General features: G+C 31.3%; 3 protein-coding genes across 3 annotated transcripts; 1 reads left to right on the top strand and 2 right to left on the bottom strand.

Annotated features, from left to right (window-relative positions):
• Positions 1–2,252: 2,252 nt before the first annotated feature.
• On the top strand, positions 2,253–3,767 carry LOC145567003 (putative aquaporin NIP5-1). The gene is made up of 4 exons (XM_081626242.1): positions 2,253–2,387; positions 2,774–3,193; positions 3,327–3,388; positions 3,608–3,767. The coding sequence occupies exons 1-4, from the start codon at positions 2,253–2,255 to the stop codon at positions 3,765–3,767; spliced, it is 777 nt and encodes a 258-aa protein (XP_081482368.1).
• A 3,084-nt stretch (positions 3,768–6,851) lies between these two features.
• LOC145569452 (uncharacterized) lies at positions 6,852–12,757 on the bottom strand. Its single transcript, XM_081628794.1, has 10 exons — positions 12,350–12,757; positions 11,927–11,992; positions 10,840–11,023; positions 9,919–10,115; positions 9,742–9,792; positions 9,127–9,218; positions 8,847–8,911; positions 7,742–7,833; positions 7,305–7,409; positions 6,852–7,214 (listed from the first exon to the last, which is right to left on the bottom strand). Exons 1-10 carry the CDS (start codon positions 12,632–12,634, stop codon positions 7,077–7,079), a joined length of 1,275 nt encoding a protein of 424 aa, XP_081484920.1. The 5' UTR covers positions 12,635–12,757; the 3' UTR covers positions 6,852–7,076.
• A 1,485-nt stretch (positions 12,758–14,242) lies between these two features.
• On the bottom strand, positions 14,243–18,099 carry LOC145567002 (myb family transcription factor PHL11-like). The gene is made up of 5 exons (XM_081626241.1): positions 17,919–18,099; positions 14,902–14,978; positions 14,738–14,801; positions 14,471–14,567; positions 14,243–14,360 (listed from the first exon to the last, which is right to left on the bottom strand). Exons 1-5 carry the CDS (start codon positions 18,097–18,099, stop codon positions 14,243–14,245), a joined length of 537 nt encoding a protein of 178 aa, XP_081482367.1.
• Between the last annotated feature and the right edge of the window lie 2,777 nt (positions 18,100–20,876).

Genomic DNA, 20,876 nt, shown 5'->3' with positions numbered 1-20,876 from the left:
TATTTATATAAACTTATTTAATTAAATAAACTTATTTAATTAATAAATGAATAACTTTATTTATATAAACTTATTTAATTAAGTTTATTTATATTAATATATTTAATTAAGTTTATATAAATAAACTTAATTAAATAAGTTCATATAAATCGATTAATTTATATAAACTTATTTAATTATTTATAACATAATAAATCAGTTTTTTTTTTTAAATATATGTATATATTTTAAAAAAAATAAAATTACGGGTTGGTCCGTAGCCCGGCACGACAGGGCCCACCAGGCACGTAGGCCGTGCCGTGCAGTGGGGTTGGGGTGTGCCAAAATTTGGCACTGCCCGGTACGGCACGATGCCCATCTTTAATACTAGCTAGTATTTCAAAAGAGTGAAAGGTCAATTGTTTTCCATTCTATCTTGAGATGGAATAATTCTGAAAAGGAAGGCAAATTAGTGCATAGAAGAAATGTCTTTTGAAATGAACATAATAATTATCGATTATAAATGGGAAAATTATACTTATACAAAATTATATGCAACAAGGTAGAATGATAAAGACAAACAAGATTTCCCTTCAAACAAAGATTACTTTACATATGCACTTTTATTCCATTGTTACTTATTAACTTTAATTAAACATCGTGCATACGTGTCCATAATCTATAAGCATCACTAATTTTATATCTTTTATTTTTAAAAAAATGTAAAATGAAAATTTATACTTTCCCATTAATTTTTAGTTGCAAGTTTGAATTATTATTTGTGAGATATAAAATATTTTAAAGTTACAACTAAAAGTTAAAGGAGATAATACATTTATATTCCAAAAATTTCCTAGGCATTTGTTGTTTAGAAGGATATTTTTAATAGGTTCTAGGACTAATTTGCAAATATGTATGAAATGGTAGGCAGAAATCAGAAATGCAATCGGTGAATAGTCTTCTAGAACATCATATAAATACTTCAGAATAAGAAATTTTAGCATCCAATATAACATGAACTCCCGAAACGTTTTTTTAGTAAATAAACATAAACGTGTCAAAGGAAGTTCCAAATTGCTGGCACTAAAAGAAACGTTTCTTTTGTCAAGATATATCATTCTAAAAAACGTTTTGAATCAACATAAATGAACAAGCAAGCAAATCAAAATGTAGATCCATTGCATTGACGGCAAATTAACATGCAATTAACTATCTTTAGAAATCCTCTATTAGTTAATTAACTTGACATATTCTTGAGTGAGTATGCTTTTGTCAATATGTGAAATAGATTATGAAACTTGTTGACAAATGTACGGCGTATAAAAAAAAAAAAAATTACAATATGAGATGAAGTTCAGGCCCTTGCATATACATAATCATTAGTCAGATTTCTATATATAATATTTTTTTAATAAAATCAACGTCTATTGTATGTCTGTATATCAAACTAGTTGTTAGCTCGTAAGAGTCCAAAATGAAATATGCACAAGTATTAAAAATAGAGATCCTAATTTGGATATCATGAAAGAAACGTTTCATATTTAGCAGTTGTTGGACATTTACACGCAAAGCGTTTCTTTAACATAAAATTAGAAACTTATACTCATGTTATCATGCACATGATGTGGAGTATTAACTGTATTATTGTAGAATTTGACTATTTCAAGTATGTAATGATACATAGTCATTATCTTGGTTCATTATAAAATTTAACTAATGAGAGTGTAAAGGTTTATAGGAAACTAATTGCATATTAATAACAAAAATTAAATGCATAACATCGAAAAAATTATTAAAAGTTTGACTTATTTTTGGCAAATTGCTTAAAATTTGTATTATTTTTAACAATTTTTCCTTGTTATTATTGTCAAAACGGGGTTAAATTTTGGCATATCATAACATGCTTACATAGATCAATCAAACTCCTCTATCTCAGACTCTCAGAATAAATGTTTGATCGATCAACAAATAATTTACTTAACTTCGTGCTAAAATAGTGACAATTTTGCACGGCTACAAGATGTATTAAGAAAAAAATAATCATAAGTTGACCAAGAAAACTTCAAATTTATAATTTAGACAGTTGATATCAATCATGCCTTCCAATTTGAGCAAGTCAAAGCACCGTAATATACATATATACAGAGAAATCCTAAGTATAGACATAGACACACAGTAATATGTAAAGAGCCTTAGCCAAATATACAAGAAGCTAATTATAAAACAGAATTTCAAGGCTACAAAGTACAAATTAAGTTCACAACTGTCTTAAAATGTCGACAAGTAATGTAACCCCGTTGCCACCACTACTAACACCTACACCACCCGCCGCCAATCAACCACCGACGAGTCAGCCCTCGTTAAAGAAATCAAGCAGCAAGCTAACCCAAATTTCACTTCTTAAAAAGGTATATATTGTTTCTTCTTATATCCTAAGTTTATTTATTTCTTGTAAGGTAACAACATTCCCATTGGGGCAAAAATTAGGGGACAGAGGGGAGTATTAAATTTCATTTTATTTACTTCTTTCATTCTCTTTTAGTCGACAAGTGAAATTTTACACTTTTCACATTTTTCCATTTGATCAGCATTGTTAATTTATGAGTTGGGTGAATTACAGTTATATAAAACCTTATTAGATTAATCTGAATTTATATTTCACATAATTATGTATTTATATTTATATACATATCTATGATCAGAGATATTTATTAGGATTAAAAATTATACATTCACAAGCACGTTAAAACTAAAAACGGAGATTTATAATTAAAGTAATTTTTTTTTTTAACAGGCTGGTGCAGAATTTGTGGGGACATTCATATTGGTATTTGCAGCAGCAGCAGGGCCAATAGTAGACCAAAAAATGAGTGGAATTGAAACATTAATAGGAAATGCAGCATGTTCTGGGCTTGCAGTTTTGATACTAGTTTTATCAATTGGGCACATTTCTAAGGCCCATCTAAACCCAGCTGTAACACTAGCTTATGCAGCCCTTGGACATTTTCCTTGGGCCCAAGTACCCATTTTCATTTTTGCTGAAATTCTTGGTTCTATTTCTGCTTCTTTCTTGCTTAAGGCTGCTTATCACCCTTTTATGTCTGGTGGTGTTACCATGCCTTCTGTTACTTTTGGACAAGCTTTTTTGTTGGAGTTTGTTGCTACTTTTATCCTCATGTTTGTTATTATCGCTGTCGCGACTGACCATATGGCTGTAAGTATTTTTTTTCGGTTTAGTTCTGTTCCTTTTTAGGAAATAAACCCTCCTCTCGAGGGGAAATTAAACTCTGATGTTATCATTTAAACACGTTATGCGTATCATTTAAACACGTTATGCTACAATATAGGTTGGCGACTTAGCGGGTGTTGCAATTGGTGGTGCTGTCATGCTTGACATACTCATTATAGGGTGAGTTTTTTTTAATTATACAAGCTCTTACAAAATTAATTTACACTTGGTACAAAATGTAAAAAAAATATGGTACAACTTTAAAATAAACCCACAAAGTTAACACCTTGCTACTACACACGTGCATGTATCGTCACAACAATAACTAAACTAAATTGAACTGAATTTAAACACACGCAAAGCCTATGTAAATAATAGCTGATACGTAAAATGTTGCAGGCCAATGACAGGTGCATCGATGAACCCGGCTAGGACACTAGGACCGGCCATAGCAACAGGAAGGTACCGTGGAATATGGATATACATGGTGGCTCCACCCTTGGGTGCTGTTGCTGGTGCAGCTGTTTATGCACTTATCAAGCTTCCCAAAGAGGACTGATTAACTTTAGGAAACTTCAACTTAACACCACACAAACTAACAAGCATTACATTCATCAATTCTAACTTCTAAGCTCTTCCCAAGGTAAAATCTAGAAGGGCATTGGTCTTGTAAAAAAATCATGCTCTCAGATGGGGTTCAGGTGACATTGGTCTCATCATAATATTTTGGTGGGATATACTACGTATTAATTTTGGGGTGATTTGTTATCTCTTGAGGGTGATTAGCATAGTTTGTCACTTTGTCATACTGCTAAGAGGTGACAATCTTTAATTCTTTATTATCGATGTTATGATAATAGTTATAATGAACAATTTAATATTTTAGAAGTTTAGTTTAGATTTTATGTAAAGCAAGTCTCATTGTATAGATACAATCCTCATTCATCCTTACATTTAAATACAAAGCTTCCATTCATTAACATATAGTAGCATACAAAGCTTTTCACACCCAAAAATATGGTATAAAATCAAAAGATACACTATATATATATATATATATATATATATATTTGACGGGACACCAAATATATTCTTGTACCAATCTAATAATCCTATAAATAAAAAAACAATCAATCAATCAAGATATATATATCATACCAGGTAGAAATTGGTAAGCCCTTCTTCTTTTCCATTCATCAATATATAGCATACAAAGCTTTTCACCCAAAAAATATGGGATAAAATTAAAAGATACACGAAATATAAACAAGGAAACCATAAATCAAGATATATCACGAAATATTGTCCTAATATTCCTAACAAATATGCACCTATAAATAATTCTAGTTAAACCCATGACAGTACTCAATAATACACAATAACAATTGAAAAAAAAAAAAACGCACGAATACTATTTACTCTTTATTCAAATTATAGCAAACATAATGGCATCAAAAACCATTTTTTCTTCTGTCATTGTTGTCTTTCTATTGATGTTTGCAAATTGTAAGTTACGCAACTATTTATTCGTGATTGCATCAAATAAAAATAAAATAAAATAAAAAAATAAAATAAAATAAAAATAAAAATAAAATTATTCGTGTTTGTTTGAGTGCCTACTAGCTTAGGTTTCTATACCAATTTATTTATGCACATTTGAGTGGTTATAATCTTAGCAATGTAATTGTTTTGCTTAGGGATTGTTTAATATCATGAATTTCTAGATTTAATTTAAAAAGTAATATAGCATATGTTATATTATTATAATTAATTCTTACCCTACTTTATGCATGCATGTAGGTGATAACGCTGAAAATGAATTTGGATCAGTGAAGTTGATGAGCAGGAAAATTGTAGTACCAGAGACTATTTTTTGCACACAAAAACATTGTACTTTTGGAAATTGCTGGTGTTGTTTGGATACAAGATGTTTTCGTACTCAACCAGAGTGCCAAGCCTGTAAGAGCACTAATAAATGTAACCTTGGTGCATAAAAAAATCTACAATGTCATTCTTAAAAAAAAGGCACTACAATACGTGGATGTGGCGAAATCTGATTGGCTTGTGTTTAGTATTTTTATTTTCATTTTGAATTATTTTTAATATCCATAATGTATTAAAATTGTATTTTTTTTTATGTATTCTTTTTAATATGTATTTTTTTTAAGAAATACATAATTATAAATTATTAAAAACTATTTTTATAATATTATTTAAATTTCGAAATTATAAATAAAAATCACAATATTAAAATTGTTCATCAATATTCTTCATTTATGTCCTCGTCAAAAAAAAATTCTTCATTCATGTCATAGATTAACAACCCATTCTCAAAATCATTTAAAATGCAGCTTTTGTAACATATATTCATCAATGTTCTTCATTCATGTCATAAATTTAGCCATTTGTATTAGATTTAAAACTAAAATGCAGCTTTATAACCTATATTCATTTGTTACATCTTCGTCCATAGCAAGTTAATCCCTTGCTACATTATTGTATACTACTTTCAAGTTCACTAACTGACCATTCTCTTTCAAACAGTGAGAAACGGTCAGTTAGCTAGTGTACTTGAAAATTAATTTATTACCTATTGTAAAATGTTGTCGGCCAATGACAGGTGCGTCGATGAACCCGGCCAGGACCGGCGATAGCAACAGGATGGTACCATGGAATACGGTACATGGTAGCTCCACCCTTGAGTGCTGTTGTTGGTGCAGCTGTTTATGCACTTATCCAACTTCCTAAAGAGGACTCGTTAACCTTTTTAGGAAACTTCAACTCAACACACATACACAAACTGACAAGCATTACATTCATCAATTCTAACATCTAAGCTCTTTCCAAGGTAAAATCTAAGAAGGGCATTGGTCGTGAAAAAAATCTTGTTCTCATATGGGGGTTCAGATGACATATGTCTCATCATAATATTTCGGTGGGTGTTGAAATCCATTGTTGCCCACTTGTGAGTGTTCTACATTGGAGAAAGGGGAGAGATGGTTTCACTTTCTAAGGTAGAGGAGTAGCTCCTACTATTGCCAATCGGTTTTAGTATGAAAGCTCCTAACCCTTGTTTATTAATCAAACTCTCCTCTTCCTTATTCGCGTTGTCCAAGCCCATTTCATATTGTTCAGAAATTTAACATGATATCAGAGCCCTGGTATAGAGGTGACAGTCTTTATGATTGATGTATATGAAATCATTTTATTGTTAACATTTCAGAATTTAGACATTCTATTTGCAGTTATTGAAGTAAAGAAGTGACAAGGTTCTTCAACAATTTAGTGAACATCCACTAAATTATGAATGCACTATAATAATAATGAAAGATATCAACGCAAGATTTTTGGGGAAAAGGAATCAAATGTGACGAAAATCTAATAATGCAATGATAAAGTTGTTTTCACAAGTCATATTCTTCAGGATATAATAAAATGTAATTTAAGACACAAATAATTAAGCACTCGTATAAATGTATAATACTCCGTATATCATTAGAATTCGAAACAGCAATGAAAACGTGATAACGAAACAGAAACGAGAAAATGTGAAATGTACCAAGAACGAAACGTTTGAAGCCTTCAAACTCATTAAATTAAGCCAACTTGATTACAAAAATGTCAATGATATACACTAGAAGACTTGAAATTGAATGGTATATTCATTATAGAGATAAGATACGAACTGAATTCCCTCCGACCAAATCTATTCAGTCGACCTACAAACCATCCAACCGGCCTCACAACTCCAAAAATATTCGGTGAAATAATTTACAGTTGGTGTATATCCCTCATGGGTCTCTCATGTCATAATATCTACCCTATACAATTAGCTGCAATTATCAATTGAAAGCGAGCAGGTAATTTGTCATACCAAACATCCTTTGAATCCCTTTCTTAGCATTGTTTCATCCAAATCACGTCCAATAAAAACCAGTTTGTTTATCCTCTTTTCATCCGGAGTCCATGTTTTTCCCGGGCAACCATCTAACATAGTGTGAACACCCTGAAGAACCACCACCATAAACCTAAGGTTCAACAATTGTGCAATGATGACCAAAAACTAAAATACAGGAAGAAATTTATGGTCAAATACCTGTAGAACATAGCGCTCATCAGATCCGTTGACTGATAAGACTCCCTTGTATCTGTACAAGTCTTCTCCCTTTTCCTCGATCAGTCTTTCGAGCCAATCATCAAGCTAATCACAAAGAAGCTCAATTTTAAACACTAAGATTCTCGAGATAAATTGGCACTAAGGTTCTGATCAATGAACAGCACTAAAATTGTTGTTTTATGCTTTGAAAAGTTGAAATTTAAGAAGGCCACCTATTTCAAGATAATATTCACTAATAAACACTGATTACTCATTGCCCGTCTAACGGTTCTTTCAAAAAAAAAACAAAAAAAAACAAAAAAAAAAAAAAAAAAAAAAACACTGATTACTCATTACTTTATTATTATGTATGAGTAATCCCTCTTACAGTTTTTCATAAACAATTACCAAATTGAGAAGAGAGCATAACTAGTTACCTCATCAAGATCAATAGTTCCTTCTGAAACAATGCTCACACTAGACACAGCAGAATCATGAGTATGATCATGATGATGACCCTGGTGATGCTCTGTTACAGTCAACAAAACAGAGGAAAATTAGATTTGCAATTACTATTTTACTTGTAGATCATCCATAGCAGTAGTAAGATGAAACCACGGATGTAAATATAGCACAGGAGAATTATATACTACGTATATGGAAAAAAAAAAAATTCCATAAATTTACTTTGAGTTCCTTAGGCTTGGAAAGTTAAAAACTTAACATTATATCCCTCACCAACACTATGTGTGCTTTGCTAGACCATAATTCCTCATGTATTTCCAATACAACTTCTATGTCTCTTACCATGTTCAACACTTCATTTCAACCGAAGTGCCCTTGGTTATATTGACAGAGAGACAATCTTGCATGGGTATGGACACTTGACCCCTCATACACAGCTGTATATGTTCAAAATACTCCTAAAATGGCTTAATCTGACACCTAGACACATACTTATGTCCAACCTTAGTCATGAAGCTAACTAACATAGTACAATCAATCAATCAATCAAAGCCTTAATCCCATAAGTGGGGTCGGCTATATAAACCCTTACTAACATAGTACAACTAATGTTAATTTGCAATACAAATCTATATAACAGGCTAGGCTTTCAACAACTTTGAACTCTAATGTTTCCAATATCGAATCATGGATCATCAGTAACCCCCAATGATTTTTACCAGAAACCAAGGATATCATGCGGCTCATGCCAACAAAAGATCTCTGCAAGCCTTGCAGAGTAGTGCAAGCTACAGATTATACCACACTAAAAATCACCAATGAGCTGTGTAACTGTAAACAAACTTTCATAAATATTTACCACATATCATGCATTCGTGCTACAGATACATCAACTATTAAAATTGGAAAGAAGCAGTGATGTAAGATAAAGGTTAACGACTAATAGTAGAGACGAAAGTTGTTAATCTACCATAGTAGAGGCAGCAACAAATACCAGCTTCCAGAATTAGAATCTTATGCAGAGAGAGAAATGACCAAAACATTGATAAATGACAGAAAAATAAAAAAGTTCCTCACCATGTCCCTTTTTATGTTCATGACTAGCACAATGTGAATCATCTGATTGGACAGCAGATTCAACCCTGCAAATTCCAAGACGGGAAAAATATCACGTTGCTTGCTCCAAATGACAATTAATTATCATACTTAACTAATCCTCTATGAGCATAAGATAAAAAGATGACAAAATATTGAAGTTGCATCTGAGTAACTGTAGTTACAAACAGCACTAGCAAGTCTCAACTCTGAAGTATGACTCATAAATCATAAGGATCACAGACTGCAAACAAAACCTGACCTGTCAAGATCATATCCACCTACTCCTAGAACAAAGTTGATGTCAACAGCTCCATATTTTGCGTGTTGTATTTGTGTCATTCCATTTATATGCTGCAGAAGAGACAAAGAATACAATAGATAGAGTGAGTTCATCTCAATATAAGATCCCTACAAAGGGCATTAACTATTTAACTGTATAGCCTTTCCTGGCTTTGAAACAATATCCTCACCAGTTAATCCTGAAGGAAATGTGACATAATCGAACCAATTACTGTTTAATTCAAAGTGACAAAAAATAACAGTTATAAAATGTAAAAAACAGAAGCTTTTCCCTAGACCAGTCTTACTTCATTGCAACGCAACACAGCGCAACAGCAATTAAGAACTCTAACTCTGTAATAAGAACTTCCTAACTTCCTCAAAACTTCCAGAATATCAACAGATATTATTTTGAGGTATGACAATCTTGCATTATCTCTGCATAATGCTAGCCAATATTGCAAAATCCTTGGAATCATGAGTATGAAGCAATGGTTACACTACTAAAGAGGACAACAAGAAAGAAATGTTCTCTCACTACTGTATAAAATGTTCAAGTAAAAAGACTAATGAGAAATCAGAGTAGAAAGCCTACCCTGATTTTCTTTGTCAACACTTCCAAGTCAGCCTCGGAAACCAAATCAGTCTGCAAAGTCATTACAATTATGATAAATGAGTATTTGCAGCACAAGGATACAAACCTTTCATTGTCAAAGCTATAAATAAAGTTACAGAATAGTTGCTGAACAAGTAGCAAAGCTTCACAAAGTACCTTATTTATAATAATCCGGTCTGCATAAGCAACTTGTTCTACAGACTCATTCACAACAAATCTTGGTTTAACTTCATTCAAATGTCTTGTGGCATGTTTAGAATCTACCATCGTTACAACTCCATCTAGCTTTACATAACGTGAGACCATCTCATCACTGCAAAATGTCTCAATTACTGGACCTGGTTTTGCAAGACCTGATTGAGAAATGTAAGCCATGAAGGTCAGTAGTTAAATATTAATGACTTTGCAATCTAGGAAACTGAAAATTTTGATAATCAAGCACAGGAAGCATGCTGCTACTTTTTTCCTCTAACCCCACCTAATAAGGTAAAAAGACAGAAAGACCTGAATAAATCTCTGTGAAAGCCACAGAAAATTATCTATTTAGATAAGAAAAACAAAGAATAAATTATATGGGTTGACAAATAGAAGACCAGAATAAATTCTTCAATAGGAGCAGTTGTGTCCTAAGAGGCTAAGAGTTGCTTAGACAACATAGGTTCTTAATTTAACAAAAGAATTTAGATTTATGTTGCAATTCATATTAAGAAAATCATTATCACATTGGAATTTCCTTTCCCTTTTCCAACCTTGTGAATACAATTGTCATGACCTTCTATATATTGATTTTACAACTTAGCCCTACTTGTCCCACTACATAGATCTAAGAGGTTAGCATAGCATCACAATCCATTGTTTATGCCTAAAGGCATGATTCATATAGTTCCACTTTCTAAATATACGGAACTAAATTTGATTAGATTTAACTTCAGCTTAGTGACAAAAGGTGGGAATAGACTAACTATTACGGAGTACATATTTATTTAAATCATAAGAGATACTTAAGGAAATCAATCATATTTGTTGAGATGCGGGCTGAAGCAAAAAAGATAATGTAAAAAACATGGCAAGAAGTACCTGTAGTCTCAATGATTATGTGATCGAATTTGTCTCGCCTCTCCTTAACTAGTTCCAGCAGCATTTTCACAAGATCGCCACGCACAGTACAACACAAACAGCCATTATTGACCATAACAATGTCATCTTCATTAGAAGACGAGTGACTAGCAACCAAAGAACCATCAATGTCTACCTCCCCAAACTGGATACACAAAATAAGAGTTAGCTAACAGAACACTGCGATGATCAGTTTTTCAGATGAGAGCATATGTGCCTCTGTGGTCATTTGTAAGAATCACGGAATACTACATAGCAACATACCCTCTATAATTTAACAAAGGGAACAAAGTTACAAACATTATTAATGAAAATGTTACAGCTTTCTAATAAAAAAAAATAAAAAATAAAAAAAATAAAAAAAATAAAAAGATTGTCCAAAGAGATGGATACAAGGATTATCCAGGGAAATGACAAGTCAATAGATAAATGTAGCAATTCCTGCTTAACATGAATGCTCTCTAGGTCATTGCAATATTAGTCCATTTAAAAAATAGTTAGAGTTAACTGCACTAGTGATTCTTTTACATTTATTCAGTACTCTAGTTTTGATGAAAGGTAAAAAGGAGTTTGGATAGTATATATCTAAATACATCTTCTAAGGTTGATATCATTTTGGCTACTTATCATCGAAACTTTTCTCTTCATATTTCAGTCTTCTCAATTACTACTAGCCAAATGGTTTAAAATTGCTGTCGTAATAGAACAAGTGCAAGAGATATATACTCACCGTGTGCTGTATAGTCTTATGAAAGCATAAATCAAAAGATACTCAATGGTACCCAAATCCATATGGCCTTTGCTTCTTGTTGTCATTGTTGTTGCAACTACTTCTAATATCGATTGATTATCTGGTGTATCATTGTTGCTTCATATAATTCAATTATTGGACATTGGTTGATATCTAGTACTTGGAGGCCGAATCACTATGTGAAAGTAACTCAAAAAAGGGTAACAAATTCTAAATGCAGGTTCTTGTAGTATGAGAGTACACAACTAATAGAACCATCTATTAATCAATAAGTCCAAGAGGCATATGTTTTAATACCTCATTTTCAATGACAGCGATGCGCTTCCCATGCTCAGCTGTTAGAATGTGATTCAGCAAAGTAGTCTGCCAAAATAACACCAAGCAAGACAATCTTATAAACATATGAAATAACAGCAACATTCCCAAATAATTGTAGAAACTTGCATTCCAAATTCAAAACCAACAACTTAAATTACAATATAATCGCAATAATTATAATCAATATTAAATTCCCAAACTTTTTTTACCTTGACAACTCTCAAAATCAAAAGAGATTTAAGGAAAAAATTTCATAAATTTACTTCAACCCATAATACTTAAGCCTCTAAAAATAACATAGTTAGGCAAATCATCAAGCAACAATATAATTATGAAGTGGGTAATCTTATATTATACCAAATTAACAAATAAAAATTAGATTAAGAAGAGAGATATAAATACCTTGCCAGAGCCAAGAAAGCCAGTGATAATAGTAGCAGGGACGCGAGAATCAGCCCCAAAAGCGGCATTTTGGAGATTATAATCAGGGAATGTTGACAGATTCCTTGAGTTTTTTCTGGGATTTCTGTAAAATGCATTTTCAAACAATGAAGTGTGAATATACCTGAGCAATTGGCATGAAAATGGAGTTTGAAAAGAAGGGATTTTGGTTAAAGGGTTAAAGAATTGGGAAGAGATGATGATTTTTGTTGCAGTGGCTCTGTAAAACATGTAATTAGCCGCCATTGTTAAGTGATTTCAGAAGAAATTTTGGGGGAAAATTCAAATTTGAGAGTTGGAAGTAGTAGTAAAGTGTTGAGGTTTAAACCCTAGAGAGAGAAGTTGGGAAGAGGGAAGAGGGAAGAGGGAAGAGGTTTAGGCTCCCTTCTAGTTGAGTTCTAGCCCTTTAACCCTTTTAGGGGAGTCTTGTATGATTAATATGTTAATATGTTTAACCATCGGACTTGTTAGGTCGGGTCAAAAAACCAGCTTAGGTATGTTCATGCACTTTTTATTTATTTCTTCAATTTTTGTAATTACGAGTATGGTGTAATTTTAAAAAGTAACTCAAAGTATTAAAACAGTAACTTTAGAAACGAATTGACAACTTATTAGAATGTTAGGCTAAGATAAGCCTGACCTTAGTCGGCAAGAATAATAATGAGGATTGAGTCCATTAAAGGATTTGAGGTTTGTCAAGTGAGGACTGAAAAAAATTCTCATAGATTTGCAAATTGAATTTGCTCACTTTGGTGATTTAGAAAATAGTGAACAAATATAATAGCCTATAATAAATTAATTAGTTGGCCTGGTATGGTTGAAACTAGAGGATTGACTACCGTAAATCGAAGGGGTAATGTTCCTGTGCCTAATACTTGTATTACTCTCATAAGTCTCATTGATGAGCTCACATTCAAGATTGATCAATGTTGAACTCGATCTTACTTTTAAGCCGTTAGTTTAATAGTCCAATCATATCAATTTTGAACAATCGTTATAACTTGCATAACAATAATCTAGAACATGAGCATGAAAATGCTCGTTCGTAAATATGTATATGGACAAAATGTAAAAACGTCAAAAGAAAAAATTAATATAATAAAAAAAAATCCAAACCATTTGTATATTTAATTAATAATTAGAATCATACCTATACATCATTAACAAATTAAAGTAATAATTAGGAGGCTAAACTTTGGTCAAATTGTTGTTATTATCTTCTATAAGTAAGCAATTTGGCTTCAAATTCAGCCCCATGTGCACCACCAAAGTCATAACCATGGTTATTAGTACCACTACCATTGTTTAAGTTCAATTGCAAGGAACAATAATTTCCTGATGCACCTGCTTCATGCTTAATCTTCAATAAATCTCCCTTGTGATCTTGATGATCGCCTTCGGACCGACGATGATCAGGATAAATTTGATCAAAAATTGATTTGATCTCCTTACTATTAACATGTTCACTAAACATTAGACTTTCTTGATTACTTAGATTATTATCATCATTATTGTTACAACTATTATTGTTACTACTAGGGCAACTCATATCAACAGAAATGCCTTGTTGTGCTTTGCATAATATTGCTTGTAAGTACTTTTCTTGTGCATCTATCCTTGTTCGTAATTTTTGCTGAACCTGTCAAAAAAATAGTTGTTAATTAGAATATGTACTTTTCTATATTTTAACCTTAAAATTAATGTTTTACTTAGGGCCTGTTCACATTTACTGAAATGAAGTGAACTGAACTGAGTTGAAATGAATATTTTATGAGAAAAGGAAATTAGAAACTGAACTGAACTGAACTGATTGAAGCTGAACTGAATTGAAATTAAGCTGAAGTAAACAGGCCCTTAATTATTACTCGTATTTGTTTTAAGATTTGATAACAAAACATGCACCTCTAATTGATCTTGTAATTTGGTCTGTATTTCGAGTTGACTTCTTAGTGCCTCCGTGATTGGAATATCTCTGTTCAAATCATACGAATAGACTATTAGTACTTCCATTGTTTCAAATTGTAACAATTTAAAAGTGCATTTTTTTAAGAATGATCAATTATTCACTATATATACACATACCCTAGATCGTAACTTCCACTTGATGAACCGTGGCCTGTACCACTAGTACTTGCCTCTGAGCAGTGAAGGCTATATCTTGAGTATGAATTTCTCGGATCTTCAAGAAAATAATTTAATTGCATAATTAAAATCACAAGAAAATTAATTCATGCAAAAGTATAGTACGTACAAGCTAAGTATAATTTAAATGTATGTGTGAAATATATAAATTATAATGGCATGTTTATTTGATTTCAAAAATAATTAAACGTAGTAAATGAAGCTTACTAGTGGAATCTGTTTTCCCTTCAGAACTATTTTGTTTCTTAGACTGTTGTCCAAGCCTGTATTTCTACACATAATTAGCAACAATTAGTGAGTAAATTGACAGATTAATTTAGGACAAATTTATGAAAAATGAATTATTAATGAGTGAAATGATAATGAAATACCTGTAAATGGCTCTTTAAATGATACAATGTCAACCCTTTTAATCCCATCAACTTCAACACTGACTTAGGAGTTGCCTCTACAAATTTTAATTCGATCAAGTTAGACATCAATAGGAAATAAATAATTATAAGCACTCTAATCATATTATGCATGAATGCATTGCTCTTAAGTCTTAACGCTAGCTTGAGAGTAGAGGGGGCCTAGCTCACCTATTCTCAAGCATTTGTTGTTAGTGGAGCTCAAATTTGTGACCTCAAAGTCATAAGGTGAGTTTCCTACCAACTCTACCAATAAGTATGCAGCATGCTTGGTTACGTTACATATCTTTACTATTATGACTCGTAGCATACTACCTCCTTTTTTAATTTGTGGTACTTGATATCATACAACTCTACAAATCATTTTCATGTACCTAGTATAAAATATGATCATTCAAACTACCCCCAGTGAAAACTAAACTAAATATATACTACTATATAAATTATTGTAGAAGCTTAGGGTCTATTCTTATTTACTGAATTGAGCTGAGCTGAATTGAATTGAATATTTTATGAGAGAAGGAAATTAAGAATTGAACTGAACTGATGAACTGAAAATAAGCTGAAGAGAACAGGCCCTTAATGCATACGTACTTATGCTATACTGCTAATAGTAATTAAAAATAAAACACTCATGAAATGCTAAATAACGCTTAGCTAAATTGCTAAGGTTCCAAGTGTTGGGCAAAGTTTAAAAAATAATTAAGATTAAGACAAGGTTAGAAGCTTAAGTATACGTGTACGCCTGAAATCACAAATGCTGAAATTCTTGGTGCAGACATGTTCAACTACTCCAATTATAAAGTGTCTTCTTTATATCTTAATTAGGTTTTTTTTCCAAATCAACTCCACTTGTTTATGTTCCTCTTTTGGGATAAATTCATTTCTCTTTTATTAATATAATCACAACAAAACCACCACATCAATTCATTTAACGAACATAACCAATGTTTAATTATTTATATTAGTAGCATTATTATATCAAAGCCGAAAGCTTCACTTATCTTAATTAGCTTCTAAATAGTCTAACTAGCTAAATCATTGGCTTGGCCAAAATAAGATAACCAAATATTACAACCGTATGTTATAAAAGGGTATGCTTGACAAAATTAGTTATTTGTATGATTGTATCTATTTGGTGTTGTGGTAGTTGCCATACTTGCCAATGATTCTACTAAACGTTAACTTTTGATCGAATTAAAAATATTCGTCATTGAACCGGTTGTATCCTATAGATCATTTTTAACGCATGTGCTCACATGGACAAATTAAAATTAATAACGATTGTTGTATGAAACACAAAATACTATACGATCGACTGGTTATATATAGATAATTGTACTACATATATAGAGTACTTGATAGTTGTTCAAGTTAGTTTTCAAATGTAATAGTTGTTCATCATCAGCAATACTCCGTACATAATTAAAAAAAAAAAATCCAAAAAATAGAATTTAGTTATGTTGGATTTTATCTAGCTTTTGCAAACTCTACACAGAAGCCGTTAATTTAGGCCACTTTTGCCAAAAACTACTGTAGTCTCTAGATAACTAATGCATGCTAAATAAGTAAATATGCTTGTAAAAAAAAAAAAAAAAAAAAAAAAAAAAAAAAAAAAAAACCCTTACATTCAGACATTCAGTAGTTCAGTGTTAATCATTTTTTACTCAATCAAGTACTAGGAATTACTACTTTCTATCAAAATTTATTGTTGAACATGCCCGAAATCAGCTTAAATACAATTAGTAGTACGAGTACATAATTTGTAGGAGCATATTTATACTTTAGTGGTATGCCGTGTGCATAGTACATTCACATATTTCTTTCCAATTTGGAGATATTTTTAATCAGCAAATGTAAAAACTATAAAACACCCAAGTACATCATGAGAAGAGTTGATGATATATATTGACATGTTTGGGTTCTAGTTTACCCTAAATAATGCTCCAACATAACACTGACAATTAATAAACTTGTTTATAGCCTTGTATTATTATTATTATTATTTTGTTGCATTCACAATTGCACATATTAACTGCTGTAACTTTTGGACAGTTAATTAGTTGATGCTCCAACATTATACTGTACCGATTAATTAAAGTAATGTATGTAGGAATTTGGTTCCCAAAACAATGAAACATGCATATTAATAGTAATAATAATACAGAGAAATAAATACTCCCTCTGTTCCAAATTACTCGCAACATTTTGACTTTTTGCACTATTCATACATTTTACTTTGACCATCCTTTTTAGCTATTATATGAAAGTTAATGTAGTCATGTAAGATGTTGTTGGGTCTATTTTAATGTATTGTCTCTTAATATAAACTTTTTATAGCTTTTATAAATATATAATAAAAAAATATCAACGGTCAAACATGTGCATCGGTAAGTGTGTCCAGTTAAAATGTTGCAAGTAAATTGGAACAGAGAGAATAAGTAATTAAATATAGAATTAGAAGGACTAGAATAATTAAAATATCTAAAAAAAAAGGAAAATAATCCAATAATTATAGTGTAATAATAATTAATCTTCTAATTCAATGCCTATTAAATTAAAGCTACTAATTTGTCAAAAATGCAATTATTAATTCCATCTAGATTTCTAAATTAGTCGATTAGTTAATTGATCGGCTTAAAGACATTCATATCCCATCAAACATAAAAGTTTCAAAAATTAATTCCAATAATTTTGTGATTTGATGATCTTATAAAAATGGCTAACTCTAATGTTTGCAAATACTAGCTACCTAGTTCATAGATCAATTTCAGCAATCACATATGTAAATTAACCTAAACCTTATAATAAAATTCTAAGATAAGAAAATATTTGAATATTTTTCCTAGAGTTGCATAAATCATTTTCCTCCAATTATTTTTCCAAATTACAACAAAATTTAACTTTTGAAATATCGGATTTTCATAAATTAAATGCATGTAAAGAAAAAAAGTGAAAGAGAGGGAAATATAACATACTTTCAGGACCACCAAGCTTGGTAACAGCATCAACAAAACGTTCATGAAGATCAGGAGTCCACCGTAGACGTGGTTTGGGGTCCCTCGACATCAAAACACCGCCTTCTAACGTTTGATGATGGTGGTACGGGAAGCTTCCGCCGTCTCCACCGCCATATACTCCGCTCATACCTCCCTCCATCTATTATCTATCTCTTTCTCTAATAAATATTTGAGATCGATCACAAATATAATTATATTACAAAGTTTACAAGCTAACGTAGGTTAATTATATAGTATGTGTCCGACATAATAATTTTTATATATTATATTTGTCTCCATTCTCCAACCCCTTATTAGCTTTTAATTAAGTTCAAATCCCTACAATGTTTTAAAATTTACTCCGTATTTGGTTAAAGTATAATATATGAGAAGTAAAGCTTAAAATTAAATTGGACGAATTAATCGTGGCATTGTCACTCTAACTAATATAATCATCACTAATGATTTTAATTTAATTTGATTGACTTGATAATATGGTGTTGGATAGATAATCTTAAGAATCTTATTCGATTGTATGACTCCTTAGTTGGCTAACCAATAATATGCGTCTCCATGAATCGATTGGCCCTAAGAAACAATGTTCAAACACAATAGACAACTCACTAATTAATTACTAATTGAATGTCTAAATGAATGAAATGAAGAAATGTAATTAAAAGTGTTTTTATATCAATGAAATGTCGCAATATAAGGAGGGAAACTAAATATAATTGTTGTTGAAAATTAAAGTTCGACGAATATATATTTGTTGACATTACAAATTTCAATATATCATGAAGGATAATGGATTAATAGTCAATTGAAGATTATTAGATTGAGTGGCAAGGGGCAATAATTATGTGATGTTCATGAAGATATAGACCCAAAATTCACAAAATTATTGTTACAATAATTAAACACTAATAAGTTTGTAAGGACTTCATCTAACTTTTGTACTTTACATTACATTATTAATTAAAAAAAATAATACTCAAAGTATTAATTAATAATTATTTGACAATAATTAGGGTTGGGAATCGTAATCTTGAGAGATACTGACAGCATAATATACTTATAAAGTTATGTGTGTATATACATGGATTCAACGGTGATGTTGCTTGGATAATGTACAAGATTCAGAGAACTAAATATTGTTATAGATCTAGGGAAGACAAAGTCTGATTTAATTAAAAGAAATTAATTAGTGAAGGTTTTTTTCTTAAACAATTATTAACTGACCGACAGTGTCATGATTCATGAAACCAATTTGGTCACTTGATAAAATTAACCACCCTTGCTAATTAATTTTAAATGCCACCTTAATTAAGAAGTAATTTTATTATTATTATTTTTTTAATTTTTTGGATGTAGAGAGTCGCTTTGGCAATAATATGTACTGTGAACGGAATTTGATCTCAGGTTCTTACTTCTTAATACTCCATATCAATATATTCCGTATTAATTAACCAAACAATTTTGTATATATGAATTGATCACGGTTATTGTGACTCGAAGTCGATAAGCTTGGCCAATTGTCTCATGCTCCCTTCCTAGATTGATTGACAATTTGATAAACTTGGCCACATGTTGCTGTCAATGTACATACCTTTGGGTATGCCATATTTTTAGGAAATAATACGGAGTACTACATATATTCTAATGTCTAAGTAATCTTCTAAAGCTGAGCATGTTACTAAATGCTGGTACTTTGTGAGGAGGATTGTTATCTTGGTGAATTTGGCTTGTCTTTATAATTTTTTTTAAAAATAAGTGAAAATAAATTTAGCATAATAACGGTTAAATGTTTGCTCCATGTACATTTTTTTGATGTTCGTTGTTTCTAAATATTTACTTCATTTACATGTAACAATGCAAACATGATTGTGTTAAGTGTTTTTGGATTAGTTTTAATGTATAGTTCTAAATATCAATTTTATAATGTTACCAATTTATAATTAGAGATATAATCAGTTTATGTTATGTATCGACAATCAAGCATAAAAATCAAAGCATTATTGCAGACGTTTTAAATTAGGTTTTATATTATTAATGCTTGACCCCATCATATCTAATTGTAGGAGCAATCATCCCTTTTAATCATTACCACATTACTTGATATAATAATGTAATTCCACATGTAATAATCCATAAACAATAGGTTTTCCCAACAAGGGACAAAACTCAATTGTGCTAAGACTACAAAACTACAAAACAACAAAAGGAAGAAAGAGAATAAAACAAACAATAAATTAAAAAGGAAAAAGAAAAAGAAAAAAAAACATGTAGAGAGAAAAACGGCGAAGAAAACGAGAGACTGCCATGCATTGATGACAGGTTGCGAGGGGAGCAAGAGGTAATAGGGGAGGATGCTTGGTCGGGGTATTTTGGTCATTTTATGTGAAATTTTAAATTTAAATGGTATAATTTGTGTACCATTAGAGAAGTGTATACTAATTGGTTGTTGGTGCAGTAGTGATTGAGATTGTATTTGGTAGGGAGGACCTGTATTCGATCCCCCACAACAACAATTGGGAGGGGATTGGAACCTAACCACCCATAACTGATGCCCGAATCCGGATTAGCCCAAAGGGTAAACCGGATAGAACACCCAAAAAAAAAAGAGAGAGAGAGAGAGAAGAGTATATAGTATTAGTGGAGTCTTAGGGCTTATTCTGATTTACTGAACTAAACTGAATTGTTTATGAGAGTAGCAGATTAGGAATTGAACTGAACTGAACTGAATTGAAATTAAGCTGAAGAGAACAGGCCCTAGTGTACCTATCAGTATCACATTAGTATATTGAAATACCATATCCATAAAACTCTATTTTTACTATTTGAAAAATGTCAATTTCAATGGTACTAATGTGATATCTAAACCTGTTAATTTTTGACCCAATCTTGTAACTTGTCTCGAGTCTTGGCCCGATTCAAAAC

Source organism: Chenopodium album, chromosome 11, assembly GCF_948465745.1.
Source record: "Chenopodium album chromosome 11, dcCheAlbu1.1, whole genome shotgun sequence".
Taxonomy (NCBI): Eukaryota; Viridiplantae; Streptophyta; class Magnoliopsida; order Caryophyllales; family Amaranthaceae; genus Chenopodium; species Chenopodium album.
This window is presented reverse-complemented; position numbering and strand designations above follow the sequence as displayed.

Bases quoted from the DNA above. Each gene is read 5' to 3' on its own strand.
- LOC145567003 (XM_081626242.1), top strand. From the start codon at position 2,253: ATGTCGACAAGTAATGTAACCCCGTTGCCACCACTACTAACACCTACA. The intron at 3,194-3,326 runs GTAAGTATTTTT...GCTACAATATAG, and splicing joins TCGCGACTGACCATATGGCT to GTTGGCGACTTAGCGGGTGT. The intron at 3,389-3,607 runs GTGAGTTTTTTT...AAAATGTTGCAG, and splicing joins CTTGACATACTCATTATAGG to GCCAATGACAGGTGCATCGA.
- LOC145569452 (XM_081628794.1), bottom strand. From the start codon at position 12,634: ATGGCGGCTAATTACATGTTTTACAGAGCCACTGCAACAAAAATCATC. The intron at 11,993-12,349 runs GTATTTATATCT...TTATTTTGGCAG, and splicing joins GCTTTCTTGGCTCTGGCAAG to ACTACTTTGCTGAATCACAT. The intron at 7,215-7,304 runs GTATTTGACCAT...GTGGTTCTTCAG, and splicing joins ATGAGCGCTATGTTCTACAG to GGTGTTCACACTATGTTAGA.
- LOC145567002 (XM_081626241.1), bottom strand. From the start codon at position 18,099: ATGGAGGGAGGTATGAGCGGAGTATATGGCGGTGGAGACGGCGGAAGC. The intron at 14,979-17,918 runs GTATGTTATATT...TAAAATTTGTAG, and splicing joins CAAGCTTGGTGGTCCTGAAA to AGGCAACTCCTAAGTCAGTG. The intron at 14,802-14,901 runs GTATTTCATTAT...AATTATGTGTAG, and splicing joins ATTTAAAGAGCCATTTACAG to AAATACAGGCTTGGACAACA.